Source organism: Eumetopias jubatus, unplaced genomic scaffold (assembly GCF_037043125.1).
Source record: "Eumetopias jubatus isolate StellerSeaLion01/CBP00866 unplaced genomic scaffold, mEumJub1_p1.0 scaffold_7, whole genome shotgun sequence".
Taxonomy (NCBI): domain Eukaryota; kingdom Metazoa; phylum Chordata; class Mammalia; order Carnivora; family Otariidae; genus Eumetopias; species Eumetopias jubatus.
The window spans coordinates 113,637,319-113,656,631 of record NW_028274813.1 but is presented as its reverse complement, the minus strand read 5'-3'; the positions used below and the strand labels follow the sequence as shown (position 1 = coordinate 113,656,631).

Here is a 19,313-nt window from a genome sequence, read left to right as displayed (position 1 = left end):
GGCAAGGTTGGGAAGTCTGATAGAGCTGCAGAGCATGTTTGAAGACCTGGGCTGAGAGAAAGGACAACTGTTTTCTGTCTGTATCTCTACTGGGTTCAGCTCACACAATAAAGTGATCAAGGTCTGAGGCTAGGCTACATTTTATTTACAGAAAACTATTTCTCTCTTTCTGTCTGTCTGTGTCTCTCTTGCCCCCACCTCCCTCCCTCCCTGCCTCCCTGCCTCCCTCCTTCCCTTTCTCACCCTCCTCTCTACCTCTGTCTCTTTCTCCCTCTCCCTCTCTCTTGCTCTCATTCTTCAATGAACTAAAATCATACTTTATTCAGATCTCCTTAGCTTTTGCCTGATGTATTCTTTTGTTCCAGGATCCCATCAGGAACACACCACATAGTACTGAGTGATCATGTCTCATTAAGCTCCCCTTGCCTGTGACATTGCTCAGACTTTCTTTGTTTTTGATGACCTTGACAGTTTTCACGAGTACCAGTCGGGTATTCCGTAGGCTGCCCAGTACTGGAATTTGTTTGTTTCTTTCATGATAAGGCTGCGGTTATGGGTTATTGGTAGGAAGACCAAGAAGTAAAGTGCCATCTTAGTCACATCGTGCAAGGCTACATGTTGTCAACCTGACTCAGGATGGGTGATGTTGGCCTCGACCAGCTGGCTGAAGTTTGTCAAGTTTCTGTATGGTGAGTCACTCCTTCTGCCCCTTTCCATACTGTGCTCTTTGGAAGAAATTCACTGTGAGCCGCGCACACCTATGGAGTGGGGAGTTCTGCTCCCCATCCTTGAGGATGGAGTATCTACATAAAACATTTGAACTTGTACATGACAGACTATCTTTATTTTTAATAAAAATCTTAAAACTTTTAAATGATGAAAGGCCTCCCTTTTCCGTCTGAGCTGCCGACATGCCATCCAGACTGAGGAAGATCTGGAAACTTCGGGGCCATGTGAGCCACGGCCACGGCCGCATCGGCAAGCACCGGAAGCACCCAGGAGGCCGGGGTAATGCTGGTGGCATGCATCACCACAGGATCAACTTCGACAAATATCACCCAGGATACTTTGGAAAAGGTGGTATGAGACATTACCACTTAAAGAGGAACCAGAGCTTCTGCCCAACTGTCAACCTTGATAAACTGTGGACCTTGGTCAGTGAGCAGACACTGGTAAATGCTGCCAAAAACAAGACTGGAGCTGCTCCTATCATTGATGTGGTGCGATCGGGCTACTACAAAGTTTTGGGAAAGGGAAAACTCCCAAAACAGCCTGTCATCGCGAAGGCCAAATTCTTCAGTAGAAGAGCAGAGGAGAAGATTAAGGGTGTCGGGGGTGCCTGCGTTCTAGTAGCTTGAAGCCACATTTGAGGGCGTTCATTAAATGCTAACAAGTGAAAAAAAAAACTTTTAAATTATAAGATCCATCCAGAAAAGTGCAGCTATTGTGTACAGCTTGAATTTTTACAGATTCAACAAAGCCACATAACTAGCCCTCAGATCAAGACACAGAACATTACCAATACCCTAGAACCCCCCCTTGTGCTCCCTCCCCAAGGGTAACCGCAACCCCAACTTCTAATAGTGTAGATGAGTTGTGTCTGTTTTTGTTCTTTTTTTTTTTTAAAGATTTATTCATGAGAGACAGAGAGAGAGAGAGAGGCAGAGGCAGAGGGAGAAGCAGGCTCCCCGCCGAGCAGGGAGCCCGACGCGGGACTCGATCCCAGGACCCTGGGATCATGACCTGAGCTGAAGGCAGACGCTTAACCGACTGAGCCACCCAGGTGTCCCTGTTTTTGTTCTTTATATAAATGAAATCATGCTGTGTGTACTGTTTATTTGGTCATGTATATTTTTTTAATTAATAGATTTTTAAAAGATTTTATTTATTTATTTGAGAGAGAGAGACCTAAACAGAGAGAGTGAACATGAGCGGGGGTGGGGGCAGAGGAAAAGGGAAAAGTAGGCTCCCTGCTGAGCAGAAAGTCTGATGCAAGGCTCCATCCCGGGACCCCAAGATCATGACCTGAACTAAAGTCAGATGCTTAACTGACTGAGCCACCCAGGTGCCCCTTGCACATGTGCTTATATGTATTTCTGCTATGTATAGACCCATGAGTAGACATGCTAGGTCGTAGGCTAGACATATGTCCAGTGCTAGTAGATTCTACCAAACAATTTTTCAACATACTAGATATGCCCACTAGCTATGTATGAGGGTCCATGCTTCTCATGCTCACTACCATGGAATATTTTTAATATTTTTCATTTTATCCATTCTGGAGTGTGTATTGAATACTTCTCTTTTTAAAATCCCTCAATGCTTCCCATAGATTTCAGGATAAAAACCAAACTCCTGGGGCGCCTGGTTGGGCATCTGCCTTCAGCTTGGGTCATGGTCCCAGGGTCCCGGGATCAAGCCCCACATCGGGCTCCCTTCTCAGCAGGGAGCCTGCTTCTCCCTCTCCTCCTCCCCCCTGCTTGTGACCTCTCTCTCTCTCTCTGTCAAATAAATAAATAAAATCTTAAAAAAAAAATTCCTTTGCTTAGCACCCAAAGGCTTCAGCAGCAGCTCTTGTTCACCTCTCTGGCTCTGTTTGCCCCCATGAACCGCCTGCCCCCACCCCCATCGTCTTCTCCATATGTCTATCCCTTTTCTTGAAACTCATGCCCCATCCTGTGTTCTCTGGCTACCTCCTGCCTGTCATTCTACACCTTGCTCAGCAGTCACCACAGGCTCCACACTGCCCTCCTTCGTGCTGCCTCCCCTTTGGACTGTGAGCTTAAAGGTTGAGGTAGCCTCTGCTTCTCTTCTTATCTCTAGTTTCTACCACTGGGACTCGCACACAGCATGCATTCAGAATAAGATTTGTTGAATCAATTAGTGTTCCCAAGTAAGAATGCTAACCGGCACAAGAGCTTGTGAAGACTCTGCTTTGGGCATTTTCCTGCATCGGTTTTATGGAACTTGCAATAATCCTTATGGTTAAAATTTATTGAGCACCTGCTATGCCCTAGGCTCTGTGCTGCGTGCTTAAGGTCTCTGGTTTAGCTTCATAGCAATCCTATCTTGAGGAGAGGATCCCAGGGAAACACATAGGGCTTGGTTAAGTTAAAGGTGAGGGGAAGGGTGAAGGGCACTCCTGGGTCACTCAACAAATTAATTCAGTGCACATTCATCAGTCTGGCTGTTGGTCAGGACTCAGTAATTGACAACCCCTTTTCTGCTCCTTGGGTGAGTCCTTCTTTGTGCCTCTCATTATTCCATTCTCACTTCTGCCACGGCTCAGGTCACAAGGAGCTGTGGTTTTTGGCTGGCCCATCGTCTAACCCAAACTCCAGCTGAGACTGTGGGCCCCTTGAAGGCAGGGGCTGAATCCCTTTCGTCTCTGTGCCCAGACCTGGCAGAGAAGGAGCACCTTGGTGGACACAGGTGAGTCATTAAATCTAGGGGGTCTCGAATCTACAAGATATGGACCTGGAGCTTCAGTCCTGGACATCCAATCAACTGCTGCGTGTGTCCACCCCAAGAACCCCCTCTCACAGCATCCTCATCATGCCCAAATGAAGCATGTCACCTCCCTGCATACACACTTTCCCTCTGATCCTCACCCCAGCTGGAAACCTGGGAATCCTGGAAGTCTTTCTCTGTCATTCACCACTAGTAGAATTCTCAGGATTCTACTGTTTAAATACCTCTTGGGTCTCACTCCTTCTCTCCATTCCTGTGGCACTCTCTGCAGAAGGCTGTCAGCACTGCTTCCCGCCTGGGCTTTTGCAGGAACCCCCTACTTGGTCTCACCACTTGTAGGCCAGTGCTGTCCGATAGAACTTTCTGTGGTGCTAGAAATGTTCTCTGGCTGTGCCATCTGAGAGGGTAGCCATAAGCCACAGGCAGCTATGGAGCACTTGAGATGTGGTTAGTGCAAGTGAGAGCCTAAACTTGAATTCCATTTAATTTTTAAAAAGATTTTATTTACTTATTTGACAGAGAGAAAGAGAGAGCATGAGTAGGGGCAGTTGGAGAAGGGAGCCCGATGTGGGACTCGATCCCAGGACCCTGGGATCACAACGTGAGCCAAAGGCATACACTTAACCAACTGAGCCACCCAGGTGCCTCAGAATTCAATTTAATTTAATTTAATTTAATTTTTTTAAAGATTTTATTTATTTGAGACAGAATGAGAGAGAGAGAGAGAGAGAGAGAGCACATGAGACGGGGGAGGGTCAGAGGGAGAAGCAGACTCCCCACCGAGCAGGGAGCCCGATGCGGGACTCAATGCGGGACTCGATGCAGGACTCCAGGATCATGACCTGAGCCGAAGGCAGTTGCCTAACCAGCTGAGCCACCCAGGCGCCCTCGATTTAATTTTAAATTGAAGTAGTCGTATGTGGCTCATGGCTGCCGTATTGACCAGCGCAGTTCTTGGCTCCCTCCTCAGCTCATCCCTCCAAGCGGTGCTCCACACCGCCACCCACGTGAACTCGCTGAACTGCACATCTGAGCGTGTTCTGGGGATGCTTATAGCAGTGAACAAGATAGGCCCTGCCTTCACAGAGGAGACTGACAACAAGCCTGCAAACAGATGAATGAGATCATTCCAGACTTACTGAAACTCCTCTTTGTCCTCCAGATCTAACCCCTCTCTCTTGCTCTGTGCACCGAGAGGCTGAACTCTGCAGACTTTATCAGTGGGCTGCCCCCATCCTCTGGCTCCTTGTTGGGTTCAGTCAATAGGAGGCACTAGCGTGAGATGCGAGCGTGGGAAGAGAATGAGGCTGGGGTACTTTTTCTCCACAGGTCCCAGCAATGTCACTATGGTAGGCCACAGCTCCTGCCAGGCAGTCCTCTCTCCTTTGTCTTTCTCTGGGTCAGGGAAACACCTTCTTCTTGTCCCTTCCAGCCCAAGAGAGTGGAGGCTTCTCTCTGTTACTAACTGTATGGTACCACACTATCCTGTGTTGGTTTCCCCAAGCCCTGCCCACACCTTTGTAAATCGTCCTTATTAAACTCTCCCCAATGACCCAGTTTGAATGGATCCTGTTTCTTGCAAGGACCCTGAATAATAAATGGGTTCTTTGCAAATATGTGATCCACCATCCTTGGAACCTCGGCTTTCTGACCCAAGCTGCCTCCCTCTGGTCACAAGATAGCTGCTGCAGTTCCAGCCATCACATTCAGACATGACCAGGGCCAGAGGGACAGGACTGCACCTCTTGCCATGTATCCTTTTTCAAAGTGAAGAAGTCTTTCTCAAAAGCTGTCCCAGTTGACCCTGGTTTTCAGAATAGCTTGCCTTGAAGCATTTTTTCATTAAGGGAATTCCCCTGTCCTTCCTGTGGCTTTCAGTAAACAATCACAAATACGTTCCACAAAGTATTTGGTCCCATCTATAATAAAATTACTCTTAGTGACAAATACGTTCCACAAAGTATTTGGTCCCATCTATAATAAAATTACTCTTAGTGACAAACAAACAAACAAAAAAACTTTGTCAGTCAAATGCTCCTGGATGTGCTCCCACAGTGTCTGCAAGGAGGTGGTCTCATTCAGACCTATTGGGGAACAGCCTGCCTGCCCTACCTGCCGGTGACTGGCCACTCGACAAACTTAGGATGAAAACCATTTTCATCCTGGGGAATAAAAACTCAAGCAGAATCTCAGTCTCTCTCCACCACACCTCTAGCTCTTGCCTTCTGTTTCCCTGCTGGCCACGAGGCTTTTGTGGGCATGCTGGGCCTTTTCAGGCTCTTGGGAGCCTCTGTCTTCCTGGCCAGTGGTGCAGGCACTCTCTAGGACCCAGCACCCTTAGGCAGAGCAGTGGCCTTGACTTTCAGCCCCTCCCAGGCCCCTAGGCAGCCGCCTCAATTGGACCTTGTTTCACACACAAAACAATACAAATGGTCCAAAAAACATTCTCCTTTCTTTCTGAAGGTTTTGTGATGCGTTGTTATCATTAACTAGTCTTTTTTTTTTTTTTAAGATTTTATTTATTTATTTGAGAGAGAGAGAGAGAGAGAGAGAGAGAGATCATGAGCAGGGGGAGGGCAGAGGGAGAAGCAGGCTCCCCGCTGAGCAGGGACCCAGACTGGGGGCTCCATCCCAGGATCCTGGGATCATGACTTGAGCCAAAGGCAGACGCTTAATGACTGAGCCACCCAGGCGCCCCTTAACCAGTCTTTCTTAACCAGATTCCTATCATGAACCAGATTTCTCCTACATATCATTGGCCAGAATCCTATCATAAATCTGTGTTTAATCCAATCACCAGCAAGGCAACTGGGGCCACAATGGCTGGTGCAGAGCAGCTGGCACCCACTGCTTTAGGCTGGGGGGCTAGGGTCAGTCTCCTCCAAAGCACATTGCTCAGAAAAGGAAGATGGAGGACACTTGCACAAAACTGGGGTTGAGGAGGGTGTTAGGAAGAGGAGACCTCAAGGTGGGGGGGAATGGCTATCGTGTGTCTGCAAGTGGTGGGGCAGGTGGGAAAGGGTTTCTTAGTTGGTCGAGTGGCCAGGTCCTGGCTGGTGGGGCAGTCAGGCTGTGCCCTGATAGGTCTGAATGAGACCACCTCCTTGGCAGAGACAGTGGGAGGTCATCCACGAGCATTTGGCTGACAAAGCAGAGGTCTTGCTTTGATGAGAGGATGAGAACATTCATTCTCAGTAGACCCCGGTGTTTATATATAAAAGGGCATCTATAACTGGGAATTAGAGCATTCCCCTCAGCATGCCCAACACCCCCTTCAGCAGGCCAAACATTTCTGTGCAAGGCTGTTATCACAATTCACTGGCTTGGTAAATATTCCCCCAACAGTAAAGGCAACTGGTAACCTGAGTAGAATTAGTCAAATTCAGACATATACTATGGGTCTAAATTAATCATATCTGTTGCTATTGAAGGAAGAAGAGAAAAAGGAAGAAGGTCTGCCTTCATTTCCATTGCCCTCTAGAGTTAGCCCAGAGCCTGTGGGCACTCTCCCCCGTTCCCCAGCCTTCTCTGTGCAGTTTCCCAGGTCTGCTCCTTCCCAGCTGTTCCCCACCTATCAAAATACGGAGGTCTCTCATCCCAATCCTGCAGAGCTCTCTGTGCTGAGGGCCACCCCAGAGCCTACCCTCTGCCGATTATTGCAGGGAACCCGATTGTGGGCCCGTTGAGAGGAACCAGGGGGCTTTGAAATGGAAAGAAATTGAGGACTTCTGGTGACCATGGCCATGTGGTCAGCCATGTGGCCTTGCCCAGATGCTGGCCCTGGACAGAAGTGAAGGAGGCATAAGGTAGGATGCCTGATCTGGGCCAGGCTGAGATGAGCTTCTGAAGGCAGGGTGGTGCCCAATTGCCTGTCTTCTGGGAACAGAATGACTGACTCACTGAGCAGGTGCTGAAAAAAGGATCTGGGGGGGAGGATCTGTTCGGCTGACCACCTTGGACCTGGTGCCCTGCTTACAAAGACCCAGAATCTCACTAGGCCTCTGCTATTGAAAACTAGATGTGTTTTCCTATTTGGGAGTTTTGCATGTTTCCATTCACTTATGTCACAAATACGCTTTCACAATGTGCCAGTTTGCTATTGATGAAGCATTGATCAAAACAGATGAGAGGGGGTGCCTGGGTGGCTCAGTTGGCTAAGAGTCCCACTCTTGATTTTGGCTCGGGTCATGATCTCAGCGTTGTGGGATGGAGGCCCTGCATTGGGCTCTGCACTCAGCCCAGAGTCTGCTTCTCTCTCTCCCTCTCCTTTGCTCCTCCCCGTTCATACTCTCTGAAGTAGAGATTTCTCTCTCTTCTCTCTCTCAGAGTAAGAGAGAGAAGAGAGAGAGAGCACACACAAGCAGGGGGAGTGGCAGGCAAAGGGAGAGAGAGAAGCAGTCTCCCCACTGAGCTGGGAGCCCGATGCAGGGCTTGATCCCAGGACCCTGGGATCATGACCTGAGCTGACGGCAGACGCTTAACTGACTGAGCCACCCAGGCACCCCTATAAATAAAATCTTAAAAGAAAAACACAAAAAAAAACAAAAAACAAACAAGAGTCCACACTCTGCTTAAGCTTACATTCTAGTCGAGGGACATAGACCATACACAGCATGATAAAATATATAGTACATTTAAAATTTGGAAATATACAAATAAAACTCAAGTTGAGAAGAGGGGGGTAGACTAGGAGTAGGGTATAGTTTTACATAGGATGACTAAGGAAGGCATACTAGGAAAGTGATATATGAGGAAGTAAGGCAGGAAGATTTGGAGAGAAAGTTTCCAGGGGGAGGAGAACAGCAAGTACAAAGGCCCTGAGGCAGAGTCTAGAACTCTGGCCCCTTGCTTCCTGGTCAGGACTCTACCCACCACAGTGTCTTGTCCCAGACTACCAGCAAAGCCTCAGGGGTCCAAAGGTGGACAGGTTCAGCCCTTGGGTCAGGGCCCCCCATTTCCCCATACTCCTGGACAGGAGTCTGGTGCACTAGGGTTATGGGAGGCGTTGCACTTCTCATTGCCAACCCTGTGTCAGTGAACAGCCCACAAGACAAAGGGGCCTCCAAATCACCAGGAAGAGAAGGAGGGAGGCAGGCAGGAGGTTAGAGGGCATTGGTGTGGAGCTCAACAGCCTGTCCTGGGTCAAAGTTCACATGCCTTTGCGTGAGAAGATCTTTGGCTAGGATTCCCTAACCATCGATCCATCTGCTACCAGGAACATGGGGACAGTGGGGCAGTGAGGAGGGGAGAGGGCTCTGGGCTGAGGGTCTCGGACCAACCACGACTGTTTGGTCAGCACTGCTGAAGGCCATGGGGGGTGGGGAGGGGGATGGAGAGACAGTAAGATCCACAACAAACCCCTCTCCCACGGGGGAGATGGAAAGCATGCCCCAAACACAGCCTGTGCTGAATCTGGAAATGCTCCAGGAACTGTGAGAAGGCTGAGACCCTGGGGTGGGGGCAGGTAAGGGGCTCGGCAGGAGGGTAGACTAAGAAGAATATAAGGGGGGCATTCCAGGCCTGGGGAGGAGGCATGGCAATGAAGAGCTGGATTTAGGGCGCCTGGGTGGCTCAGTTGGTTAAGCGACTGCCTTCGGCTCAGGTCATGATCCTGGAGTCCCGGGATCGAGTCCCGCATCGGGCTCCCCGCTCAGCGGGGGGTCTGCTTCTCCCTCTGACCCCCTTCCCTCTCGTGCTCTCTGGCTCTTATTCTCTCTCTCTCAAATAAATAAATAAAATCTTAAAAAAAAAGAGCTGGATTTTAATTGTTTTACCAATTATTAATATCTTGCAAAGGCTTGGTTTATTAATCTATTTCCCCCAGGCTGGGGTTCGTTCCGTGTTAGGGCATGGAGGAAGGAAGGAATGACAAGTTGGGTTGAGGTCATAGCAAGGGTCAAGTGCCCTGAGAGTTACTATGGAGGAGTGCTGGAAACATAGATCAGGAGACACTGAACTAGCTGTGGGGAGGACTTGGGGTGGGGTAGGGGCTTCCCAGAGGACGTGATGTTTTACCTGAGATTTATTTATTTATTTAAAGATTTTATTTATTTATTTGAGAGAGAGCACAAGCAGGGGGGGGGGGATTGGGGAGAAAAAGGGCAGAGGGAGAGGGAGAAGCAGACTCCCCGCTGAGCGGGGAGCCTGATGCCAGGCTTCATCCCAGGACCCTGAGATCAGGACCTGAGTCAAGGCAGACCCTTAACCGACTGAGCCACTCAGGCGCCCTTATTTATTTTTTTTTTCCAAAGATTTATTTATTTATTTATTTTAGGGAAAGAGAGAGGGAGAGAGAGATGGCATGTGCAGTGGGGGAGGGGCAGAGGGAGAGAGCGAATCTCAAGCAGACTCCCCGTTCTATCTCATGATCCTGAGATCATGACCTGAGCCGAAAATCAAGAGTCGGATACTTTAACCGACTGAGCCACCCAGGTGTCCATTAGATGAGATTTAAAATAGGGGAGATTAGAAGCAGGAGTGGTGGGGCTCCTTGCTCAGTGGGGAGCCTGCTTCTCCCGCTCCCTCTGCCCTTCCCCCTGCTTATGTGCACTCTCTCTAATAAATAAAAAAAATTAAAAGTGTGATACCTTAAGAAAAAAAAAAAAAGAGGAAGTAGAGGTGGTCCAGCCTGGTAGGGTCTGTCAAAGATTCTGGTTTTCCTTCAGATGGGAACTACTGAAGGGGTATGGTTGTGACAGAATGAGATTTCCCACTTTTGAAAAGACCCCTCTGGATGCCACAGGCTTGAGAAGGAATTGGAGGGAGTGACAGGCAAGTGGGAACCAGGTTTGGAGGCTATTTTTACTCTAGGGAGCAATGAAGGGGTCCCGGCGGAGGATGGGGAGGACGGGGAGGATAGGGCAGTGGGGCTGGACAGATGTCAGGGGGGCAGCAGCCTACCCTCCACACAGTCTAGATCTTCCTTGCCTCAGACCCCACAATGTGTCCCGCTCACACACAGATGTTTCTCAAGGGGGTGCTCTCTGTACCTGGAGAGGGGGTCACTCGATGCTAGGAGAAATCCCTCACAAGACCACTGCCCATTTTCAGTGCACCTGGTCCTGGCCCCCCCCCTCCCAAGGACCACCTTTAGGGGCCTTTGAACTTGCTGTTTCCTCTGCTTCCAGATACTTGTGCGCCTTGAGTCTTGATTCCACACTCTTGCCTCTGCTCAGTGTCATTTTCTCAGTGAGGCCTTCTCTGACTACCCTATTTTTAAAAGTAGGTTCCAAACCCAAAGTGGGTCTTGAACTCACGACGTCGAGATCAAGAGTCGCTTGCTCCACCAACTGAGCCAGCCAGGCGCGCCTGACCACCCACCCTATTTTGATTTGCAAATTTCCCCAGGGTTTTCTACCCCTTCTCTCCTGTATTTTTCTCTAAAGCACTTTTCACCCTCTGACATTTTCTATGCATTATCTGGCCCCGCCTCGTCCCGTCCCCAATGTAAGGTCCATGTGAGCAGGAGCAGTGTCAGTTTTGTTCACTTGTATATCAATCGCCAGCATCCAGGACAGTGCCCAGCACATACTAGGCGTTTGGTAAATATTTGTCCAATGTTTGAGTGGAGCGTTGAAGGGGCGGGATGAGGCTCTGTTTCTGGTTGGGCCAGCGGGTGGAAGTGTCATTCACTGGGTCGGGGAGCACGGCGGGGAGGGCGGGTGATGTGGTTAGTTGGGGACAGGATCAGCAAGACAAGCAAATGCGGCTCCCCCCACTCTGCCCCGCGTGCGTTCTACAGCGGGAGGGCTCGGCAGGGGCAGGGGCAGCGTCTGAGGCAGCCAGCCAGGCGAGCCGTGTGGCGCTGGGGCTGCGTGTCCTGCCACAGGCGTGGGCCACAAATACCACACACGCAGGCTCCTGCTTGCAGGCAAAAGCCTAGCTCCGCACGCAAACCTGGTCCATTTGCACCGCCCGCCCGCTCAGTCCAATCGCTCACCAGCTAGGCTTCCCCGTTCCTCTCACGCCTCCCTCACCTCCAGGCTCGCCTAGAGTCCGGCTCTTTAAGAGCCCCGCCCCCGACTCCTCTCCCCTTCGCGTGACTGTGCCGGGACCCGAGGTGGGGAGTCTGGCAGCTGGGTGGCTGCGCCCGTCTCCGGGCCCTTCTCACGCAACTCCCGGGCACCGCGCCCCCGGCCAGGTGGGGCGGGGATGGGCCGCGTGACCTCTGCCCCCTGAGGGGTGTACTAGACACTTGCACGCTAGCCCGGGGAGGCTTCTGCGCTGGGCGCCCCCTCCTCTGCCCGGCCGGAGGGTCCCCCTCTCCTCCGCCAAGGGGAGCTAGCCGCACAGCCCCACTCGCCGCAGCACAGCCCCACTCGCCGCCCGATTTCTCCGCCCGGCCAATGAGCTAGCAGCCCCGGGAGTCAAGAGGGAACCTCGAGGGCCTGTGGGTGCCAGCTGGAGGTACCCCGGGTTTGCAGCATTCCAAAGTGGCCCTAGAGCTAGTGAGGGCCAGTGAGCGCTCAGCGAGACTGCGCGTTTCCATCCATTCTCGTCTGTCTGTCGGGGAGCTCAGACGTCGGCTAGTCACCCGGGCTCTGGGGGCTCTTGGGGAACGAAGCCAGCCCTTCGGCGCCTCTGGCCTTCCGGCCCCGGTGACCTCGGGGCTGGGGTCGCCGTGCTTCTCACGCGAGCCCGGACTCGGTAACCCGGGGGAAAGAGGTCAACACACGGCAGCCCCGCCCCGCCTGCCAGGCCACCGTCAACTAGTGGCAAGGGGGGGGAGGCACTTGCAAGCCCAGTGTTCCAGTGGATGCAAAAATTAGGCTGAGGGGTCCCCGCACCCGGGGATGGAGGGTCCCATACCGGGTCTTCGGGCTTTCTTGAGACTTCTCCTTCAAATCCCCACCTCAGTTGGGGTCTGCGCTGTCCATGGGGACCTTGGAACTGGGGTCTCAGGTGTCCCCAGCCCTCACCCATTTACTTGCTGGCACTTGGATGAGGAGTCCCCATAGTGGGTTCCGACCTGTCCCTCTGAGTTCCCCCAACCTTGTCTTCTTCCCCACTTCCCAACCCCCTTCCCTCCCTTTTCCCTCTTTCCTAGAATCACCCCCCCACACACTCTAGCCCGCCCCTCCCTCTCTCCTAGCTCCAGGGGGCGTGGCCAAGCGCACAAGCTGTTTATAAAGGTGGAAGTGCTTTCACCCTCATCAAGGTTCCTAGGAGCCTTCCCTGATCTTCTTTGGGGTCTCTGACTTAAGAGACCACTCGTCCCAGCTCACTTCAGTACCTCCTCACAGCCACAGGTGAGTGCTGGGGACTCCTAGCTTGCCCTTTCTCTCCCAACAGAAAGAAAATTTTGATGCTTCCTAGGTTTTCCTAGGTGGCCACAGGTCTGGCACCTCAAAAAAGGGGGCTAAGAGTGTCCTTAGTGACCAGGCACTCTGGCTCCATAGTGGGGAGACTGAGGCCAGGGCAAGGGCAGGAATTACCCAAGGTCCCACAGCTAGTGCCAGAATTCTAGATTTTAGATGGCCCCCCTTCAAGGACTCCAGCATTCAGGCTCCGGTTCCATTCCCACTGACTCTCTGAATGCCCTGGGGCTTCCCCATCAGGGTCACCTGGGAGGCTGGAATAAGGACACGACTGTGGGAAGCTAGGATGATGTGCAGCCCCTTGTCCAAGCTGTGTGAGGAGGGCAGCTTTTCCCTGGGTGGGCAGGATGGATGGAGGGGGCAGGTTGGGTTCTTATCGGTAGTGCCTTGCCTTATCTAAAAGCTACCCCTGGCTATCTTGACCCTCCCAAGGCCTGGCTTGTCAGAGCCAAGATGTGCTGGCCAGGACAAGAGATGCTGACCTGAACGGGAGTCCTGGGCACTGTCCAGGGCCCTTCCCTATCCCATTGATTGCCTTCTCTGTCCTGTACTAGGGGGCGATCTGTGTGAGACTGCCAGCTGCAGAGCTGGACTATCAGTCCCTGAAGACTCACCAGTCACATCTTTCTTGGCCTCTTACCGTCTCGCTAAGGCTGGAGGGCCTTGGGGCACCCAGTGGGCAGAAGGGAAACCAAGGCACCCCAAGACCTGTCCCTAGTTCACTCAGGGAATCAGAGTTTGAGGGACCCAGCTCTTCCAGGAGGCCTCCTTAGACAGATGGCTATATACTTACAGTAGGAGCCAGACAATCTCCCCATCTTGGCAGGTTCTCCTGTGGGGAAACCAGGATTCAGAAGGGGAGGTTCCCCAGGTCAGATCTGGGTTTTCTCTTCTCTGAGATCTAGCTGGGCCCCCTGAATCAGAGATCATATCCCCCGGACCCCCACCCCAAGTGATATAACTGGAGCCCAGAAAGGCAAAATGACAAGTCCAAGGCCATGCCATTGAGCCTGGAACACTGGAGCTCCTCATCTCCAGTCCAGGGCACCTGGCAGGTGCCCCAGTCAGAGGCCAATGTCTTGAAGAGAATAGTCCATGAATTTGCACACCCTTTCTAGAACAAGCCTTGAGAGAAAGTATTGTCTCCACTTCTGTTAAATTTAGATTGATTCTTAATTTCCCTAATTCCAGTCTAGCATTTTCTTGCAGCCCTTATCTCATGGGAGTCTTCCATTTCTTCTCCTTTCTCTGGTGACTGGGAAATAGGGGAGGCCCAGACAGTTCATTCATTGAGAACTGAGCCCAGTGAAAACCCTGGCCTGGATTTCTGTGACCTGGATCCTCAATGTAGCTTGTCTCCGGCTGCTTTTAAACCGCGGGTCAGTTGAACTCAGAGAGCCTCATGAGGCAGAGTAGTATGGCTTAGGCAGTGGCCTTCAGGTCCCCTGTCCCTTCCCTACCCTGTCCCAGGGTCTGGCCTGGCAGGATTCCCTAGACCCTGGGATGGAGCAGAAGAAAACTGAGAGTTCTGGGAGAGAATCTGACCACTCTTCAAAGTGAGGTATCTGTGACAGAAGCTGTGAACTTTCCAGGGAACTTGCCCTAAGAGGTCTGAGTCCGGGCTCTGTCACTGAGTGCTGGGTGACTTTAGGCAAGTCAATGGCCCCTCTGGAGGTCAATTTCCCCAAATGTGAAATGAGGCAAAAGGAGCACATGATCCCTAGTTCTGATGACAGTGTTTCCCCAAGTGTGGTGGATAGTACTTAAGGGGATTGGGGGTGACACATGTCGGTTATGTGTTTAATATACATTAGGGGGGTAAAAATCAAACCTGTACGTTGACACAGATATTTTTGTTTGGGATGATGCTAAGTGGGTAGATTTAAAGTTGATTTTAGAAAAGCATAAAATAAATAACAGTACAGGTGCTATATGGGAATCACAGACTGATGTGTGGAAAACCTGTTTTCTTTTCTTTTCTTTATTTTATATTTTATTTTATTATTTTATTTTATTTTATTGTAAGGGGGCTCCATGCTGGGCTTGAACTCATGACCCTGAGATCAAGACCTGAGCTGAGATCAAGAGTTGGATGCTTAACCAACTGAGCCACCCAGGTGCACCAAGGAAAACCCTGTTTTAGATTGGTGCAGGATTGTTCTGGAATTGGGCACTTTGGGTTGGGAGTATGGATCCAACACTTCCTGACTGTGTGAACTTGTGCAAGTTACTTAACCTCTCTGAGCCTCTCTGTAGTCTACCTTTTAGGCTGTGGACAGGACTGAATGAATGGCTATGAAATTATTTTATTTTATTTTACTTATTTATTTGACAGAGAGAGCAAGAGAGCACAAGCAGAGGAAACAGTAGAGGGAGAGGGAAAGGGAAAGGCAGGCTCCCCGCCAAGCAGGGAGCCCGATGTGGCGCTCAATTCCAGGACCCTGGGATCATGACCTGAGCCGAAGGCAGATGTTCAACCATCTGAGCCACCCAGGCGCCCTGGCTATGACATTCTTGGTACACAGTGGCAGCTCAACAAACAGCTTCTCCCGTCTCCTCCTCTCCTTCATGTCCAGTTAGCTGTTCTGGATAGGAAAATTTCTCCTTTCTTTGACCAGCATGCTGACACTTTAGGACATTGGTTCCCATATCCCCCCTTCTAATAGCTTGGTCTTTTCTTCCCACCCCACCTCTCGGCAGCCATCTTGAGAACTCTACGCTGATGATGTTCTCTGCGTCCAGATTCTCCATCCCCATCTCGGCCACAGAGCTTCTCCTGGCCTCCACTGTCTTCTGCCTGGTGCTCTGGGTGGTCAGGGCTTGGCAGCCTCGGGTTCCCAAAGGCCTAAAGAGTCCCCCGGGGCCCTGGGGCTGGCCCCTGCTGGGGAACGTACTGACCCTGGGGAAGAACCCACATCTGGCGCTGTCCAGGCTGAGCCAGCGTTATGGGGACGTGCTGCAAATCCACATTGGCTCCACACCCGTGCTGGTGCTCAGCGGCCTGGACACCGTCCGGCAAGCCCTAGTGAGGCAGGGTGAGGATTTCAAGGGCCGGCCTGACCTCTACAGCTTCACTCTGATTACTAATGGCCAAAGCATGTCCTTCAGCCCAGACTCTGGACCAGTGTGGGCTGCCCGCAGGCGCCTGGCCCAGAACGCCCTGAAAAGTTTCTCCATTGCCTCAGACCCGGGTTCCTCATCCTCCTGCTACCTGGAAGAGCATGTGAGGAAGGAGGCTGAGGCCCTCCTCAGCAGGTTGCAGGAACAGATGGCAGAGGTTGGACACTTTGACCCCTACAGATATGTAGTGGTGTCAGTGGCCAATGTCGTCTGTGCCATGTGCTTTGGCAAGCGCTATGACCATGACGACCAAGAGCTGCTTAGCTTAATCAACCTGAATAATGAGTTCGGGGAGGCGGTTGCCTCTGGGAACCCTGTGGACTTCTTCCCCATCCTCCGATACCTGCCCAACCCTGCCCTGGATTTCTTCAAGGACCTGAATAAGAGGTTTTACAGCTTCATGCAAAAGCTGGTCAAGGAACACTACAAAACATTTGAGAAGGTACTGGCTGGGGAGAGGCAGGTGGGTGGTGGGAAGCAGTAGGGTTGGGGCCAGAAGGTCAGAGGTAACTGGAGAAGTAGGGGATTTGGCAGGATCTCAGGGCCTTCACCCTGGGATTTTGAGGTGAGTGGTTGAGTGGACTCCATCCTTGGCAGGGAAATAGAACTTTTCCCTGATTAGCCTTTCAATCCTTCCATCAGACAGCAATATTTACTGAATACCCAGTCTGTGCAGGACCCAAGGCCAGTGGTTGTGGGGAACAGGAAGAATTAAAAAAGTTGGTCTCCTGGCCTCATGGGAGAAAGAAGTGTAAAGAGCATGTCTAGATGACCCCTCTGTCTCAGGTGTCCCTTGAGTTGGGGCTGCCAGGATTCTGAGGCAGGAGAGAGCCTTAAAGGGGCACGAGAAGCTGGGATGGCAGCCTTGAGGTAGAGGGGTCACCTCTTGAACGAAGGTTTTAGGGACGGTGAGGAACCAGGATGGAGAGGTTGGTCTGGGTTTGGGGTCTTGTTCACCTGTGGGCCTTCCCTACCCAGGGCCACATTCGCGATATCACAGACAGCCTGATCGAGCATTGTCAGGACAAGAGGCTGGATGAGAATGCCAACATTCAGCTGTCTGACGAGAAGATTGTTAATGTTGTCTTGGACCTCTTTGGAGCTGGTATGAGCTACCCCATCGTGCCTTTCCTGTGCCCGACTGCCCTGGCCTGCCAATTGCCAATTGCTTAATCTTTCCCTTTGTTCTCCCCTGGTCAGGATTTGACACCGTCACAACTGCCATCTCCTGGAGCCTCCTATACCTGGTGACAAGCCCCAATGTACAGAAAAAGATCCAGGAGGAGCTGGGTAGGTGGTGGCTTCCTTTAAAGTGCTCAAGGCAGAGGGCCTGGCCAAGTTCTGGGCAGCCCCTTCATCCACATGGTCCTTTTTTATTTTATTTTAAAGATTTTATTTATTTGAGAGAGAGTGAGGGAGAGGAGAGCACAAGCTGGGGGAGGGGTGGGAGAGGGAGGAGCCGACTCCCACTGAGCAGGGGACCTGGTGCAGGGCTGGGCTGGATCCCAAGACCCTGAGATCATAACCTGAGCAGAAGGTAGATGCTTAACCCACTGAGCCACCCAGGCACCCCACATGGTCCTTTATGTTCTGCAGACACAGTGATTGGCAGGGCCCGGCAGCCCCGGCTCTCTGACAGGCTCCAGCTGCCCTACCTGGAGGCATTCATCCTGGAGACCTTCCGACATGCTTCCTTCGTCCCCTTCACCATCCCTCATAGGTGAGACCCCATGGATCAACTGCTGTCTGATAGTGGGCCTTCCTCCAGTCCATGTACCTGATCAGGCCCGGAGGGAGGGACAGGTATGGGAGGCAGGGGGATGTCCTTGTGGTCCTAAGCTTGACTGGGCTTCTTTCTTCCCCAGTACCACCAAAGACACAAGTCTGAGTGGCTTTTACATCCCCAAGGGACGTTGTGTCTTTGTGAACCAGTGGCAGATCAACCATGACCAGTAAGTTGAGAGGAGGCAAGGGCAACTCTGCCCTCTCCCAAGCTCCAGACCCTGCTGTCCCTGGGCCACTTGCCCATCCCCTTACTCTTTGGGGCTGGGGTTCAACCCACTTGATGCTTCTGAGCCCCCAAGCTACCACTTCAGCTTCTTCTCTCTGATTACAGGAAGCTATGGGGTGACCCATCTGAGTTCCGACCAGAACGATTTCTCACTCTTGATGGCACCATCAACAAGGCACTGAGTGAGAAGGTGATTCTCTTTGGAATGGGCAAGCGGAAGTGCATCGGTGAGACCATTGCCCGCCTGGAGGTCTTTCTCTTTCTGGCCATTCTGCTGCAGCAGGTGGAATTCAGTGTGCCCCGGGGCACGAAGGTGGATATGACCCCCATTTATGGGCTGACCATGAAGCATGCCCGTTGTGAGCACGTCCAAGTGCGGGTACGCACTTAGGGGACTGAAAGCCCTGCAGCCTAGCCTCTTGTCTACCTGGCCTATCTGGGCAACCAGGCCAGTGGGCTGGCCCAGGGTCAGGGAGGTATTCTAAGCTTCAGCCTGAAACCCACAGATATTGGTCTGGCTGGGTTTTGCTGTCTGGGCTGCAGGCAAGCCTGAAGAATCATGCCTGCCCCCCACCCTGGACTTGCTCCTCTCCATACTGACCACGGACAGTGAACACAGCAGGGGCCACAAAGGAGCAGATGGAGCCTTCTGGAGTTGTGCTTGAGCCAGGAGGCTTGGTTGGGTTAGGAAGTCCTAAGCCCCAGGAAACCTCGAGGGAATGCTCTAGAAGCCCCTAAGCCCAGGGGCTGGCTGATTTTCTGTGAGGGCTGACTGGCTTGAGAAACATTTAGAGCAGGCCACACCAGGGCCTGTCCAATTTCCTTGACACTTAGGAGCTGTCATGAGTGAAGGGAAGAGGCAGCTTAGGATACTACTGAGCAATCTGACCACATGGTTCCGGGACACTGTGATGCCTTTTTCTGCTGTCCCCACAGGCAGGAACAGGGCTGCCTCCTGGCCTTGGAAGGCCCCTGTTCCTGTCCAAGAGGGGCTGCGGACTTGCGCATAAGAGGAGTAGAGAGCAGAGGGAATGTCCAGATTCAGGCACCAGAGACCAGGTCTCTATGCCCTATATAAAAATGCCTTTTAAAAAAGTTTGTACACAAGAAGCTTTTTTTCAACCTGCACTGTACTGGCATGTCTGCATTTATCATATATAAAAGCTTAAGAACAATTTATTGAGTGCAATAGAGAAAATTCTAACCCAAATATCCAGAAATGTGTAAGAAACCTTTACCTAAGCTAAATAAAGATATTATCCAGAAGTCCTATTGTGGAAATTTTTTGACTTTTTTAAAAAGATTTATTTATTTATTTATTTATTTATTTATTTATTTATTTATAGCACAAGCAGGGGGAGGAGTAGAGTGAGAGGGAGAAGCAGGCTCCCCAC

At 51.5% G+C, this 19,313-nt stretch overlaps 1 protein-coding gene and 1 pseudogene across 1 annotated transcript; both read left to right on the top strand.

The window, feature by feature from the left end:
• The first annotated feature begins 906 nt into the window (after window positions 1–906).
• Window positions 907–1,400, top strand: LOC114206435 (large ribosomal subunit protein uL15 pseudogene; annotated as a pseudogene).
• A 14,110-nt stretch (window positions 1,401–15,510) lies between these two features.
• CYP1A1 (cytochrome P450 family 1 subfamily A member 1) lies at window positions 15,511–18,310 on the top strand. Its single transcript, XM_028100304.2, has 6 exons — window positions 15,511–16,350; window positions 16,887–17,013; window positions 17,109–17,198; window positions 17,505–17,628; window positions 17,774–17,860; window positions 18,025–18,310. The coding sequence occupies exons 1-6, from the start codon at window positions 15,511–15,513 to the stop codon at window positions 18,308–18,310; spliced, it is 1,554 nt and encodes a 517-aa protein (XP_027956105.1).
• The last annotated feature ends 1,003 nt before the right edge of the window (window positions 18,311–19,313 follow it).